We start from the raw sequence: 14,349 nt of genomic DNA, 5'->3' as shown, positions 1-14,349 counted from the left end.
TTTTTGTTCTAGTTCTGTGAAAAATGCCATTGGTAATTTAATAGGGATTGTATTGAATCTAGATTGCCAAGGTGACTATCTATAAAAAGGTCTGCTTGAAAGGCTGGCCCTTGGCAGGTGTCTAGGAACTTGAATCTTTCTCTGATGAGAGTGGTTCCTGGGCCTGACTATTTCTGCCAACAGTGCTGACCATGCTTTCCTCCAGGGCGCCTGGCATATTGGCACAGGCTGGGGGAGCCTAGTACCAGCCCCAATCAAAACCCTGGGTGCTAGGTCTCCAGTGAGCTCCCCGGTGGACAGTACGTCACCTGAGTTGTCACAGTCAGTTGTGCAGCAGCTCAGTGAGTGCATCCTGGGACACACAGGAGGAGGCCATGGGGAGCTGGCGCCTGTGCCCCTGCTTTGCCTCGCAGCCCTTTTCCCTTTGCAGGCTTTGCCTGGTCTCCTCTGGCCTTTGTGAAGCCCAGCTGTGGGTCCGACCACAGCCGAGTCCTGAGGTCCTCCTAGAGAATCACGGATCTGGGGGTGGCCCTGGGGCCGCCGACTCAGCAGTGTTTTCCTGCTTCGTGGGTCGCCGTCCCTGTTTGTACAGTCCTTGTTTCCTCAAGTTGGTTTTTCTGTTTGTTTGGTCTCCATCGTCACATCTGTCTTAATCCCTTGGTTCGCTGCTCATAGTTAAGAGTGGGGGCCTCAAAAGCAGCCTTGGGTGCCGAGCGGGCTTGTGGGTTCTGAGCCTCATGCTGCGGTGGGCTGGTGGTGGGGAGACCTCAAGGTCGGTCTCTGGAGGTCTCTCCCAGTTGCCCGCCTGGAGGGTAAGGGTCTGGTAGCCAAGGGATGAAAAGGACGTGGGGTCTGCATTGGATGGTCCATGAGCATTTGGTCACCTAATACATCTGGTTTGGATAGGAGCCGAATGCCATCAGCTGTTCGTCATTCCAGAGACCCTCTGGTTTTTAAATTTTTAAAATAGCAAGCAGAAAAGTCAAAACATCCTACAGAATCGACTGTTTTCTCTTGGTGTACAGTTCTGTAACTTTCACTTCGTGGGTGGGTCAGTGTTCTCACAACCACGGTAAGGATACAGAACGCCTCTGTGACCGCGGCCCCCAAACTCTTCTGTACTACCCCTTTGCGACCACATCTTCCCCACCCGCACTCCCGGCAACCGCAGATGTGTTCGTCGTGATAGTTTTAACTTTTGAAGATTGTCATACAGATGGGGTTATATATTGTGTAACATCCACACTAACAACCTCTGCTCCAGCAGGGAACAACACGTACAGCCTCCTTCACTCAGCACGATGCCGGCGAGATTCCTGCAAGCTAGAATTCATCCCTTTTTGCTGCTGAGTCGTATTCTGCAGCTGGATGTAACCGCAGTCTGTCTGTCCGTTAACCCATGGAGGATGTTTAGGTTGTTTCTGGTTTGGGGCAGTTACGAATACAGCTGCTAAAACATCTGTGTACGTGCTTTTGTGTGAACATAAGCCTTCAGTTCTTTAGGATAAATGCCCACAAGTGGGCTTCCTGGGATCTATGGAGAGAGTATGGCTGCATTCTTACCAGTGGTGTGCGAGGGTTCCAGCTGCTCCTTATCCTTCCCAGAACTTGGTATTGCCAGTGTTTTATTTTTAATTTTGGCCACTCTAATGAGTATGCAGTGTTATCTCATCGGGGTTTACCATGCATTTCCCTGATGCAGAGTGATGTGGCGCATCTCTTAGTCTGCTTATCTGCCACTTTATGGCCCCTTTGGTGAAGTGTCAATTCAAGTTTTTGCCCACATTTCAACTGAGTTCTTTTTTTCTTTTTATAAATTTATTTATTTTTGGCTGCATTGGGTTTTCGTTGCTGTGCATGGGCTTTCTCTAGTTGCGGCGAGTGGGGACTACTCTTCGTTGCAGTGCGTGGGCTTCTCATTGCGGTGGCTTCTCTTGTTGCGGAGCACGGGCTCTAGGCTCGCGGGCTTCTGTAGCTGTGGCTCACGGGTTCCAGAGCACAGGCTCAGTAGTCGTGGCGCACGGGCTGAGTTGCTCCGCGGCATGTAGGATCTTCCCGGACCAGGGCCCGAACCCGTGTCCCCTGCATTGGCAGGCGGATTCATAACCACTGCGCCACCAGAGAAGTTCTCAACTGAGTACTTAGTTTTCCTGTTGTTGAGTTGAGAGTTTTTAAATCTATTCTGGATACAAGTCCTCTTTTGGATATATTCTTTGCAGATATTTTCTCCCAGTCTGTAGTCTGCCTTTTTATTCTCTTATTTTAATTTTGATGAAGTCTAAATTATACATTTTTGTCTTCTATGGATTGTGTTTTTGTGTCACATCTAAGAACTCTTCACCTAACCCCTGGTGACAGGGGTTTTCTTCTATATGTTTATAGTTTTACATTTGGATCTATAATCAGTTTTGAGTTAATTTATGTATAAGGTTTAAGTTAATGTTCTTTTTTTTTTTTGCATACACATGACTAATAGTTCCAGCACCATTTGTGGAAAAGCCTTTTTTTTTTTTTTTCATTGAATTTCTTTTGCATTTCTGACAAAAATCAGTTGGCTGTACTGGTAGAGGTCTATTTCTGGATCCTTTATTCTTCTTTTCCAAAATTGTGTTAGCTCTTCCAGTTTCTTTGCCCTTTCATATAAATTTTAGAATCAGCTTGCCTCTATCTACAAAAACTTGTGCTGGGATTTTGCCTGGCTTTGCATTAAATCCACAGATCAGTCTGGGGAGAACTCACGTCTTACTGTGTTGAGCCTTCCAACCCCTGAATTCAGTGTGCCTCTCCATTAGTTTAGGTCTCCTCTTTTCTCTCTCATCCGTGTTTTGAAGCTCTCAGGACCCTGTATTCATTTGCCTGCACAACAAGCTAACAGCCTCCCGCCAAGCAGTAGGGGAGGGGAGGGCACTTGGGCCGGCTGGCTTCTCGGGACTCGCAACGGTTCCCTTGCTGGGCTCTTCCCTGTGACCCCCAGATCCAGAGATGCTGGGTCCTGCCGGTTCCTAAGTCTTTCGAGGATTTTGCAGAGAATGTGGCTGGTTCTCGGCTTCTCCATTACGTGCTTGGGATTTGGCCTCCTCGCCTGTGCTGTGCCTGCACCACTTGCTTGTCACCCTTCCAGCGCTCATGCTGGCTTCTGTTCTCTTCTCCTTGTCCTTGTATGTTTACGTCTTAAAAAAAAATTCCCTGTGGTTTTAGGGGGGTTCGGTGAGGGGTGTAACCAGATGTATGTGTTCAGTCTGCCACTTAAACCGCATGACCTGATGTTTAGTTCATGTCCCCAGTGGGCTGAAGTCGCCCGCACAAGGGACCATGCTGTCAGCATCCCCGGCGCCCAGCCCGGGGCCTGGTACGAACAGGAGCTCGGTGACCATCAGTCAAGCATGAGAGCCAAGGAACTGGACATTTTGATACACTGTTTGTATCACAGTTTATCTATTCAAAGAGGATTCCCCTCGCTCAGATTTTCAGTTGCCTGCCCAGCTGCTGCCACTGCAAACAGATTACAGGTTGGGAACTTGAACTTGCCGGAGGGCAGGTCCAGGAGAGAAAAGCAATAGGGGATTTCCTTCCACTCTCTCTGTCTCATAGGGTTCCCCCACCCCGTTCCTTGGAACAGAAAGGCAGCTCTGTCTCTCCATGCCTGGTGCATGATTCTGGGATTCAGGCTTCCTTTGCGTCTAGCCTGGGACATGCAGGAAGAGAATAAAACCCAGGAAACTCACTGGGTTTGGTCTCTTTCTCCAGTCTGCCCACTGCCTTTTACTTTTCAGAAGCAGCTCCGTGCATCTCTCTAGGGTTTTTTTTTTCTTTAATATTTATTTATTTATTTAGGCTGCGCCGGATCTTAGTTGCGGCACACGGGACCTTCGTTGTGGCATGCGGGCTTCTTAGTTGCGGCATGCGGACTCTTAGTTGAAGCATGCTTTCTGTTGTATTCAGTGGGAGGTGCAGGGTGGGTGTGCTTATTCCGTTTAACCAGATTTGACAGCTCCTCTTTTCTTTTTCTTTTTGATTATTGATTTATAGATATTCTTTTTATTAATATATTGTGGATACAAGTCCTTTGTCAGATATATATGCATTGTACATATTTTCTGCCCATCTGGACCTTGACTTTAATTTTCTTAATAGTGTCTTTGATGAAGTCCATCTTATCAACTTTTTCTGTTACGATTAGTGCTTTTTGTGTCATATCAAATAAATCTTTTTTCCACCCCAAGTTTATGAAGATACTACCCTGTGTTTTCTTCTAGAAGGGGTATGATTTTAGCTTTTATGTTTAGGTCTGTGATTCCTCTAGAATTAATTGCATTTTCCTAACCATAAAAATGGTATATTTCTTCATTTAGATTTTCTTTAATTTCTCTCTGCAATGTTTTGTACTTTTCAGTGTACAGGTCTTACACGTCTTTCGTTTCTTCCTAAGCATTGTATGTTTTGATGCTGTTGTAGGTGATATTTTAAAATTTTCAGTTTTAGAATTTTCATTGCTAGTAAATAGAATTACGATAGTTTTTTTTTTTACGTATTTCTGAGATATACATTTTAAAGTAATAACTAGAATTATGACTTATAACATTATATCAGAACATATAAGATTTTTAGAAATTTAATGTAATGTCTGAAACGTTTATATTAACATATTTCCATACAAATAACCCAAAGAAAGTTTAGTATTAGTTGTTTTTTGTTTGTTTGTTTTTTTATACTGCAGGTTCTTATTAGTCATCAATTTTATACACATCAGTGTATACATATCAACCCCAATCGCCCAATTCAGCACACCACCATCCCCACCCCACCACGGTTTTCCCCCCTTGGTTCCATACGTTTGTTCTCTACATCTGTGTCTCAACTTCTGCCCTGCAAACTGGTTCATCTGTACCATCTTTCTAGGTTCCACATACATATGTTAATATACGATATTTGTTTTTCTCTTTCTGACTTACTTCACTCTGTATGACAGACTCTAGGTCCATCCACGTCTCAACAGATGACTCAATTTTGTTCCTTTTTATGGCTGAGTAATAGAGAATTACAATAGTTTTGACCTTGATGATATACTTTTATTTTTTAAAAACCGAACAAATAGATTTATTTTATGTTCCTGATCATTCTAATACCTGTGCCTTTGTACATCTGGTTTTGCTAGTGGTACCTTTTGCCCTTAGGAGTTTTGTGATTTTTACTATGATCCCCATGTTCGATGGAACTTTCTCTGTGGGAATTCTTTGAGGCCTAGGTTGGAAGTGGATTTCTCCAGAAGGTTTCCTTAATTTTTTCTGCCAGGTACCTGGGAGCCCTACCAACCCAGGATTATTTTAAAATAAAATTTCAGCATCAATGGTAAAAGAAATAGTAAAATAAATAGTACCCTGGGAGTATGCATTCGGACCACACCCTTGTGTAACGGTGAGCTTCTGATGATAAAGTCGTAGCATGCGCCAGGTTCCCTGTTTCTGTCCCGACACAGCCCTGCCCCCCGCCTCCAGCTCAGCCTGCGAGTCCTCTTAAACCCAAGTTCTGCTTGGTCACTTTATATGCTAAAGGTGCGCCGTGCCAGCCCTCCAGATGCGTGTCTGGGAAACACGGATTCTCTGTTCTAGAAGCCACTCCTCTCCACACTTTCTGTGCCCGGCCGTGGGACGGCAAGAAGGCACAGGGCCTGTCCTCGTGGCACTGGCCATCCGGGGGAAGTAGTTGCTTCAGCCGCCAGCTCGGTGCTGTACACGTGGCTCTCGGGCCTCGTGGTGGCCTTGCAGAGTGGGCTCTGTCCTTGGGGTTTGTGAATGAGGAACCACAGGCCGCAGGGGCTGCCGGGGCTGCCGGGGGTGAGCCTGGGGCCGGGACTTGAGCCCCTGGGTGGGGGCCACCTGGAGGGGAGGGGGGCCGGCAGGGGGCGCCCGCGGCCGCACCCGTGACCGCCGCCCCTGCTCTCTCGCAGCGGCTGTGCACCCCCGTCTACTGCAGGTACCAGTTCCACAGGACCCCGGTGCACAGGACTGAGGGCCAGCCCCATGGGACCCACGTCTACTTCCAGGACGTCAACGTCATCTTCCTTGGGGCCATGCACCCCAGCGACCTGAGGGAATACCTGGAGGGCCCCCCCATGGTGGTGGAAGTTCATGACCGGGACCGCAAGTCAGAGGGGTATTCCCGCAAGCCTGCCCTGTTTGGGGAGGACCCGCTGGATTCGTACCTCAACCTCCAGACCCTAATTTCCCCGAAAGAGACGGAGAACAACCCCTTTGAAACCCAGGATAAGATGTGGGACCCTTACGGGGTTGCCCAGGTCAGCTTTGCCGACCTCCTCCTTGGCCACAAGTACTTGAACCTGGCCGTCCCCGTCCACAGCTGCGAGCCCAAGGCCACGCGCCTCGGCCATGACGGCAGGAGCAGGAAGGTGGTGGGGTTCCGGGTGCCCGGAGACGGCCTGCGGCACGGCCCGATGCCCCCGGGCGACTACCTGGAGGCCAGCTGCCTGCTGAAGCTGCGGGTGGGCGTGGCGGTGCCGCTGCGGGCCGGGACCGAGGCCCTGCACGCCAGCCCCACGGCCTCCCCGTTTGGCCGCGTCATCTTCGTGTTCGCGTCCAGGAAGCTCTCACTCCTGCACGGCCTCCTGCAGGACGTCACCGTGATCAACGCCGGGGCCCTGGGCCTGGACTCCTGCCCCGTGGAGGACGTCCCGCAGATCCTGTCCGCCTTGAAGATGCGGGCGAAGGTCCAGGAGCGGCCGGACCTGGACGTGCTCACCGGCTTCCACCTGCTGGACGGGCGGGGCCGCCTCCTCATCCTGGAGGGCTTGGCCGACCGGGGCCTGAGGCGGCTGTGGGAGAGCCACCAGAGCCGGTAGGTAGGTCGCCGCGTTTCTGGGTGGGGAGGGGTGGCCAAGCTCACGTTCCGTGTCGCCGACTGTGGGAGGGACCTGTTGATTCGGTGCCTCTCGGGGTTTTCATAAGGCATTTCGCAGAGCTCAGCAACTGGGAGAACCGCTTGCCTTTGGTTGAAGCGAAGACTTCAGGGGTATATGGAAGGGAGGCTGGTTCAGGAAACTGGGTGCTGCCTTCAGCCTCCCGAGGTGCCCCCCGGCCAGCGGGGGGCAGAGTGTTCTGCACTGCCCTGAGCGGGACACCCCAGGGACACAGACGTCAGCTCGTCCCAAGGGAGACAGGGCGGGTTATTGTGAGGCCAGAGGGCTGCGTACGTTGCAGAAGTCCCCTTCCCTGGAGGCCCAGGCGCCCCCGATGGCCGCCCCCTGGAGGTGTTGCAGAGGCAACGGAAGCGTCCCCTTCTGGGCTGCAGCCGGTGGCCCCTCGTGGTCCTTCCGTTCTTTAGTTTTGGTGACGGGATACCTCTCTTTTTCTTTCACGATTTGCAGCTATCCTAGTTTGGATCAATGGGCCTTCCTTCTGTAGTCTGGAGGCCCCCCTGTCTGTTCTCAGAGCTCAGATGCCCCATGACCCAGATGCTGACCACAGCAGGGAGTCCAGGTGTTGACTCTGTCCACCCGGGAGGGGGCCTGTCTTGATGTGCTGATGGCCAAGAGCGTGGGGGCGGGGGAGGCGGGGAGGCTGCCTCCCGGCTGGGTATCCTCCCAGGAGAACTGAAAGCATGCGTACACACAAAAACGTGCACACGGATGTTCACAGCACCGTTATTTATAATAATCAGAAAGTGAAACAACTCCAATGTCCATCAGCTGATGAACAAAACATCCATACCATGGAATAATATTCAGCCGTCAAAAAGGAATGAAGTATTGATACAGATACTTCAACACGGATGAACCTTAAAAACATTATGCTAGGGGACTTCCCTGGTGGTGCAGTGGGTAAGACTCGCACTCCCAACGCAGGGGGCCCGAGTTTGATCCGTGGTCCGGGAACTAGATCCCTCATGCATGCCGCAACTAAGAGTTTGCATGTCACAGCTAAGGAGCCGGTGAGCTGCAACTAAGGAGCCCGCCTGCCGCAACTAAGGAGCCCGCGAGCCGCAACTAAGACCTGGCTCAGCCAAAACAAACAAACAAACAAAAACTCATTATGCTAAGTGACCTGGAGGGCATTGTGCTAAGTGAAATAAGTCAGACAGAGAAAGACAAACACTGTATGTTATCACCTACATGTGGAATCTAAAAAATAAACTAGTGAATACAACAAAAAAGAAACAGACTCACAGAGAGGACAAACTAGTGGTTACCAGTGGGGAGAGGGAAGGGGGGAGGGGCAAGATAGGGGTAGGGGAGGAAGAGGTACAGACTATCGCATATAAAATAAATAAGCTACAAGGATCTATCGTACAGCACAGTACAATATTTTGTAGTAACTATAAATGGAGCATAATGTATAAAAATTTTGAATCACCATGTTGTACACCTAAAACTAATATTGTAATCAATATGCCTCAATTAAAAATTATGCTAATAGGGACTTCCCTGGTGGCACAGATGTTAAGAATCCGCCTGTCAGTGCATGGGACGCAGGTTCAATCCCTGGTCCAGGAAGATCCCACATGCCGCAGAGCAACTTAGCCCGTGCGCCACAACTACTGAAGCCCGTGTGCCTAGAGCCCGTGCTCCGCAACAAGAGAAGCCACCACAGTGAGAAGCCCGCGCACCACAGTGAAGAGTAGGCCCCGCTCGCTGCAACTAGAGAAAGCCTGCGTGCAGCAATGAAGACCCAATGCAGCCAAAAATAAATAAATAAAAATATTATGCTAATAAAAGGAGCCAGACATAAAAGGCTACCTATTATATGATTCCATTCATAAGAAATGTCTAGAATAGTCAAGTCCATAGAGATAGATCAGTGGTTTCCAAGGTCTGAGAGGAGGGATGCAGGAGAAGTGGGGAGTGATGAAAATGTCCTAGGATTAGACAGTGTTTGTGGTTGCACAACTTTGGGAGTATACTAAAACCGCTGAATTGTACACTTAATTTTGGGGGGTGTATACTATTTTATTCAAATTTAAATTTCACCATCAAATGCTGAACTTAAGTATATGCTGGCCCTGTGTTTAGATTTTTGAAATAAAGGTGGACAGACAGCTTTAAGGGTGTAATGTATTAAACACTGCACAATATATTAAACAATTAGAGAAAATCTAGGGGTGCTATAACTCTATATACCTTTTGTACATTGAGTGGCGTTAAGTATAGGGACAAGCCCAGCACCAGGAGGAAAAGCCCATTGAGGACTGAACAGAGGCCCTCAGCTGCTGTCAGAATCTCCCCTTGACTTTCAACAAACCAAGGAGTCTGTCCGTGTACAGAAACCGCCGAATCCGGGGCAAACAGCAACAGGATGAATATTAAGGAATTGCTTCTTGCCAGTTAGGACTGTGGGGGCCGGTCTGAAGCGCGCGGGGCTGGCTAGAGCTGGGACATGTTGCAGCTCAAGTCTGGGATCTGTAGGTCAGAGCAACAATCGATTCTAGAGACAGAATGGTGAGTGCATTCTGCAAAAACCCCTGGGGTTTGCCGACAAGTTCCTAGGATGCTCTCCTCAAATGGCAGGAATCGTACACTTCAAAAGAGTGAACTTCATGGTGTGTGGGAAAGAACTTGGCCTTGCCCAAGAGAGGTCTGGCTTTTGCCCTTGGCTTCTGGGAGGTGAGCTGTGTCATGCCTGATAGGAGTGTCTTTGGTTAGGTTGGGGGCTGACCACACTGGATCTCAGGCTGAAGCCTCACCAGAGAGTCACAGGATGGAGGTTGGTGGGGCCGGAAAGACCAACAGCGTGACTTAGGGCAGGGGCTTTGGGTCGTGCAGTGTCATGGGCATGTTTTTGTGTGGATGCATGTTTTCAGTTCTCCTGGGCAGATAACCAGCCACGAGGTGGCCTCCCCATGCCCGTCACCCCCTGCCGTGCTCTTGGCCATCAGCACATCAAGACGCCCCCTCCTGACATGGAGACTGAGATTGCTATGTGGGCCATCAATCAATCAATCAGTCATTAATGGAGCCCCAATAAAAACTCTGGACACCAAGGCTAGGGGAGCTACTCTGTGTAGTGATTCTTTCATCATCTTAAAAATATCTTTTCCAAAGAAAAAGTTTTGAATTTTGATAGAGTCCACTTTATTGATTATTTTTTCTTTTGTACACTATGCTTTTGGAGACATGTTTAAGAATTCTTCACAAAGCTTTAGGTCTCGAGTATTTTTTCTCTGTTTTCTTCTAAAAGATTCATGGTTTTATGGTTTACTTTTTTTTTTAATATAGATGGATATTTTCCCTTTCTACTTGTCTGATTGCCTTTTCTTATAGCTTATTTGACTTGATGAGTATTGTTTTTAGTTTTTAAATTTTTATTTATTTATTTATTTATTTTTGGCTGTGTTGGGTCTTTGTTTCCGTGCGAGGGCTTTCTCCAGTTGCGGCAAGTGGGGGCCACTCTTCATCGCAGTGCGCGGGCCTCTCACCGTCGCGGCCTCTCTTGTTGCGGAGCACAGGCTCTAGACGCGCAGGCTCAGTAGTTGTGGCTCACGGGCCCAGTTGCTCCGCGGCATGTGGGATCTTCCCAGACCAGGGTTCGAACCCGTGTCCCCTGCATTGGCAGGCAGACTCTCAACCACTGCGCCACCAGGGAAGCCCCTATGGTTTACTTTTAAGTTTATGATTCGTTTTGAGTTAATTTTTGTATAAAGTGCAAGGTTTAGATTGAGTTTTTCCCTTTTTTAAAAAAATTGAGGTATTCTTTGCATGTAACAGTATGTTAGCTTTGGGTATACAGCTTCATGATTCGATATTTGTATATGTTGTGAAAGGATCACCACAATAAGTCTAGTTAACATCCATCATCATACAAGTTACAGATTTTTTTGCGATGAGAATGTTTATCGCCTACTCCCTTAGTACCTTTCAGGTATGCAGTGCAGTATTACTAACTGTAGTCACACTGCTGTACATAACTAAATGTCTTGTAACCTGTTGACCCCCTTCATCCAGTTTGCTCACTCCACACACCCTGCCTCTGGGTGGAGAGCCACCAGTTTGCTCTCTGTATCTGTGAGCTCGGGTTGTTACTATTTTGCTTCTGTTTTTTTTAGATTCCACGTGTAAGTGAGATCACGTGGTATTTGTCTTTCTCTGACGTATTTCACTCAGTGTGATGCCCTGGGGATGCAACCATGTTGTCCCTACTGTCAAGATTCTCTTTTTTTATGATGGAATAATGTTTCATTGTGTAAATGAACACATTTTCTTTTTTTTTTTTTTTTTAATAATCCATCAGCGGACACTTACGTTGTTTCTGTCTCTTGGCTATTGTAAATAGTGCTGCATAGAACGCGGTGATGCAGATATCTGTTCGAATTAGTGTTTTTGTTTCCTTAGGATGAATACCCAGAAGTGGAACTGCTGGGTCATATGGCAGTTCTTATTTTTAACTTTTTGAGGAACCTCCAAAGTGTTTTCCGTAGTAGCTGTACCAATTTATTAATACATCCTTACCAACAGTGCTTGAGGGTTTCCTGTACTGCACATCCTCACCAAAATTATTATTTCTTGTCTTTTTTATGATAGCCATTCTCAACAGGTATGAGGTAATATTTCACTTTTGTTTGGATTTGCATTTCCCTGATGATTAGTGATGTGTTGAGCATCTTTTCCTGTACCTGTTGGCCATCTGTTTGTCATCTTTGGTAAAATGTCTATTCAGATCTTCTGCCCATTTATTTATTTATTTTTCCTTTTCTGTGACTTTATTGACTTTAAAATTATTTTTTTATTGAAGTATAGTTGATTTACAATGTTGTGTTAATTTCTGCTGTGCAGCAAAGTGATTCAGTTATCCATACATATATATATATATATATAACACTTTTTTTTTTAAGCACCTTCGTTTCTTTCCTTTTTTAAAAAAGTTTATTTATTTATTTATTTATTTTTGGCTGCGTTGGGTCTTTGTTGCTGTGCGCGGGCTTCTCATCGCGGTGGATTCTCTTGTTGTGGAGCATGGGCTCTAGGCACGCAGGCTTCAGTAGCTGTGGCATGAGGGCTCAGTAGTTGTGGCTCGCGGGCTCTGGAGTGCAGGCTCAGTAGGTGTGGTGCACGGGCTTAGTTGCTCCGCAGCATGTGGGATCTTCCCAGACCAGGGCTCGAACCATGTCCCCTGCATTGGCAGGCGGAGTCTTAACCACTGCGGCACCAGGGAAGTCCCCACACATTCTTTTTTTATATTCTTTTCCATTACGGTTTATCATAGGATGTTGAATATAGTTCCCTGTGCTATACAGTAGAACCTTGTTTATCTCTTCTATATATAATAGCTTACATCTGCTAACCCCAACCTCCCACTCATCCTTCTCCCATCTCCCTCCCCCTTGGCAACCACAGGTCTGTTTTCTATGTCCATGAGACTGTTTCTGTTTCGTAGATAAGTTCATTTGTGGTATATTTTAGATTCCATGTATAAGTGATATCATATGGTATTTGTCTATTTCTTTTTAAAAAAAAATTTATTTGGCCACGCCGGGTCTTAGTTGCGGCATGCGGGATCTTCAGTTGTGGCATGCGGGATCTTTAGTTGCGGCATGTGGGATCTAGTTCCCTGACCAGGGATCGAACCTGGGCCCCCTCCATGGGGAGCACACAGTCTTAGCCACTGGACCACCAGGAAAGTCCCTATCTTTCTCTTTCTGACTTATTTCACTTTTTATGATAATCTCTGCGTCCATCCATCTTGCTGCAAATGGCATTATTTCATTTTTTTAATGGCTGAATAGTATCCCATTGTATATATGTACCATATCTTCTTTATCCATTCATCTGTTGATAGACATTTAGGTTGTTTCCATGTATTGGGTATTGTGAATAGTGCTGCTATGAACATAGGGGTGCATATATCTTTTTGGATTATAGTTTTGTCTGGATATATGCCCAGGAGTGGGATTGCAGGATCATCTGGTAGCTCTATTTTTAGTTTTCTGAGGAACCTTCGTACTATTTTCCATAGTGGCTGTACCAACTTACATTCCTACCAACAGTGCAAGAGGGTTCCCTTTTCTCCACACCCTCTCCAGCATTTATTATTTGTAGACTTTTTAATGATGGCCATTCAGACTGGCGTGAGATGGTACCTCTTTGCAGTTTTTATTTGCATTTCTCTAATAATTAGTGATGTTGAGCATCTTTTCATGTGCCTATTGGCCATCTGTATGTCTTCTTTGGAGAAATGTCTCTTTAGGTCTTCTGCCTATTTTTGATTGGGTTGTTTGTTTTGTTGTTGTTGAGTTGTATGAGCTGTTTGTGTATTTTGGAAATTAAGCCCTGTCAGTCGCATCGTTTGCAAATATTTTCTCCCATTCTGTAGGTTGTCTTTTCATTTTGTTTATGGTTTCCTTTTCTCTGCAGAAGCATGTAAGTTTGATTAGGTCCCATTTGTTTATTTTTGTTTTTATTTCTTTTGCCTTGGGAGATTGACCTAAGAAAACATTGGTGCGATTTATGTCAGAGAATGTTTTGCTTATGATCTGTTCTAGGAATTTTTTTGTTTGTTTGTTTTTGTTTTTTGTTTTTTTTGTCACTTTAGCAAAGCTATACTGTAACTAACTTTTAAACCAGACACCCCCATGATCTACTCATATCTGACCCAAGCACACTTTTCAAATCTTTTTTAAAAATTAATTTATTAATTAATTTATTTATTTTTGGCTGTGTTGGGTCTTCGTTTCTGTGCGAGGGCTTTCTCCAGTTGCGGCAAGCAGGGGCCACTCTTCATCGCGGTGTGCGGGCCTCTCACTATCGTGGCCTCTCTTGTGGAGCACAGGCTCCAGACGCGCAGGCTCAGTAGTTGTGGCTCACGGGCTTAGTTGCTCCGTGGCATGTGGGATCTTCCCAGACCAGGGCTTAAACCCGTGTCCCCTGCATTGGCAGGCAGATTCTCAACCACTGCGCCACCAGGGAAGCCCTCTTCTAGGAGTTTTTTGGTGTCATGACTTATGTTTTTTTTAAGCCACTTTGAGTTTATTTTTGTGTATGGTAAGAGGGTGTGTTCTAACTTCATTGCTTTACATGCAGCCGTCCAACTTTCCCAACACCACTTGCTGAAGAGACTTTTTCCCGTTGTATATTCTATTTTTAAAATTAATTAATTAATTAATTTATTTATTTATCTTTGGCTGCATTGGGTCTTCTTTGCTGAGCACGGGCTTTCTCTAGTTGCTGTGAGTGGGGGCTACTCTTCGTTGTGGTGCGCGGGCTTCTCATTTTGGCGGCTTGTCTTGTTGTAGAGCACGGGCTCTAGGCGTGCAGGCTTCAGTATTTGTGGCTTGCGGGCTCTAGAGCACAGGCTCAGTAGTTGTGGCGCATGGGCTTAGTTGCTCCGTGGCATGTGGGATCTTCCC

At 46.7% G+C, this 14,349-nt stretch overlaps 1 protein-coding gene across 4 annotated transcripts in view; it reads left to right on the top strand.

Annotated features, from left to right (window-relative positions):
- CFAP92 (cilia and flagella associated protein 92 (putative)) overlaps positions 1 to 14,349 on the top strand; it is a gene marked incomplete at its 3' end in the record, with an annotated part of 103,926 nt that overhangs the window by 62,634 nt on the left and 26,943 nt on the right. For all 4 annotated transcript variants that reach the window (XM_082413934.1, XM_082413933.1, XM_082413931.1 and 1 more), the window contains one exon: positions 5,948 to 6,852. In XM_082413934.1, coding sequence (XP_082270060.1) covers positions 5,948 to 6,852 — 905 coding nt within the window. The remainder of the gene's footprint in view (positions 1 to 5,947; positions 6,853 to 14,349) is intronic.

This window comes from Balaenoptera physalus (genome assembly GCF_965194825.1).
Source record: "Balaenoptera physalus genome assembly, chromosome: 11".
Taxonomy (NCBI): domain Eukaryota; kingdom Metazoa; phylum Chordata; class Mammalia; order Artiodactyla; family Balaenopteridae; genus Balaenoptera; species Balaenoptera physalus.
This window is presented reverse-complemented; position numbering and strand designations above follow the sequence as displayed.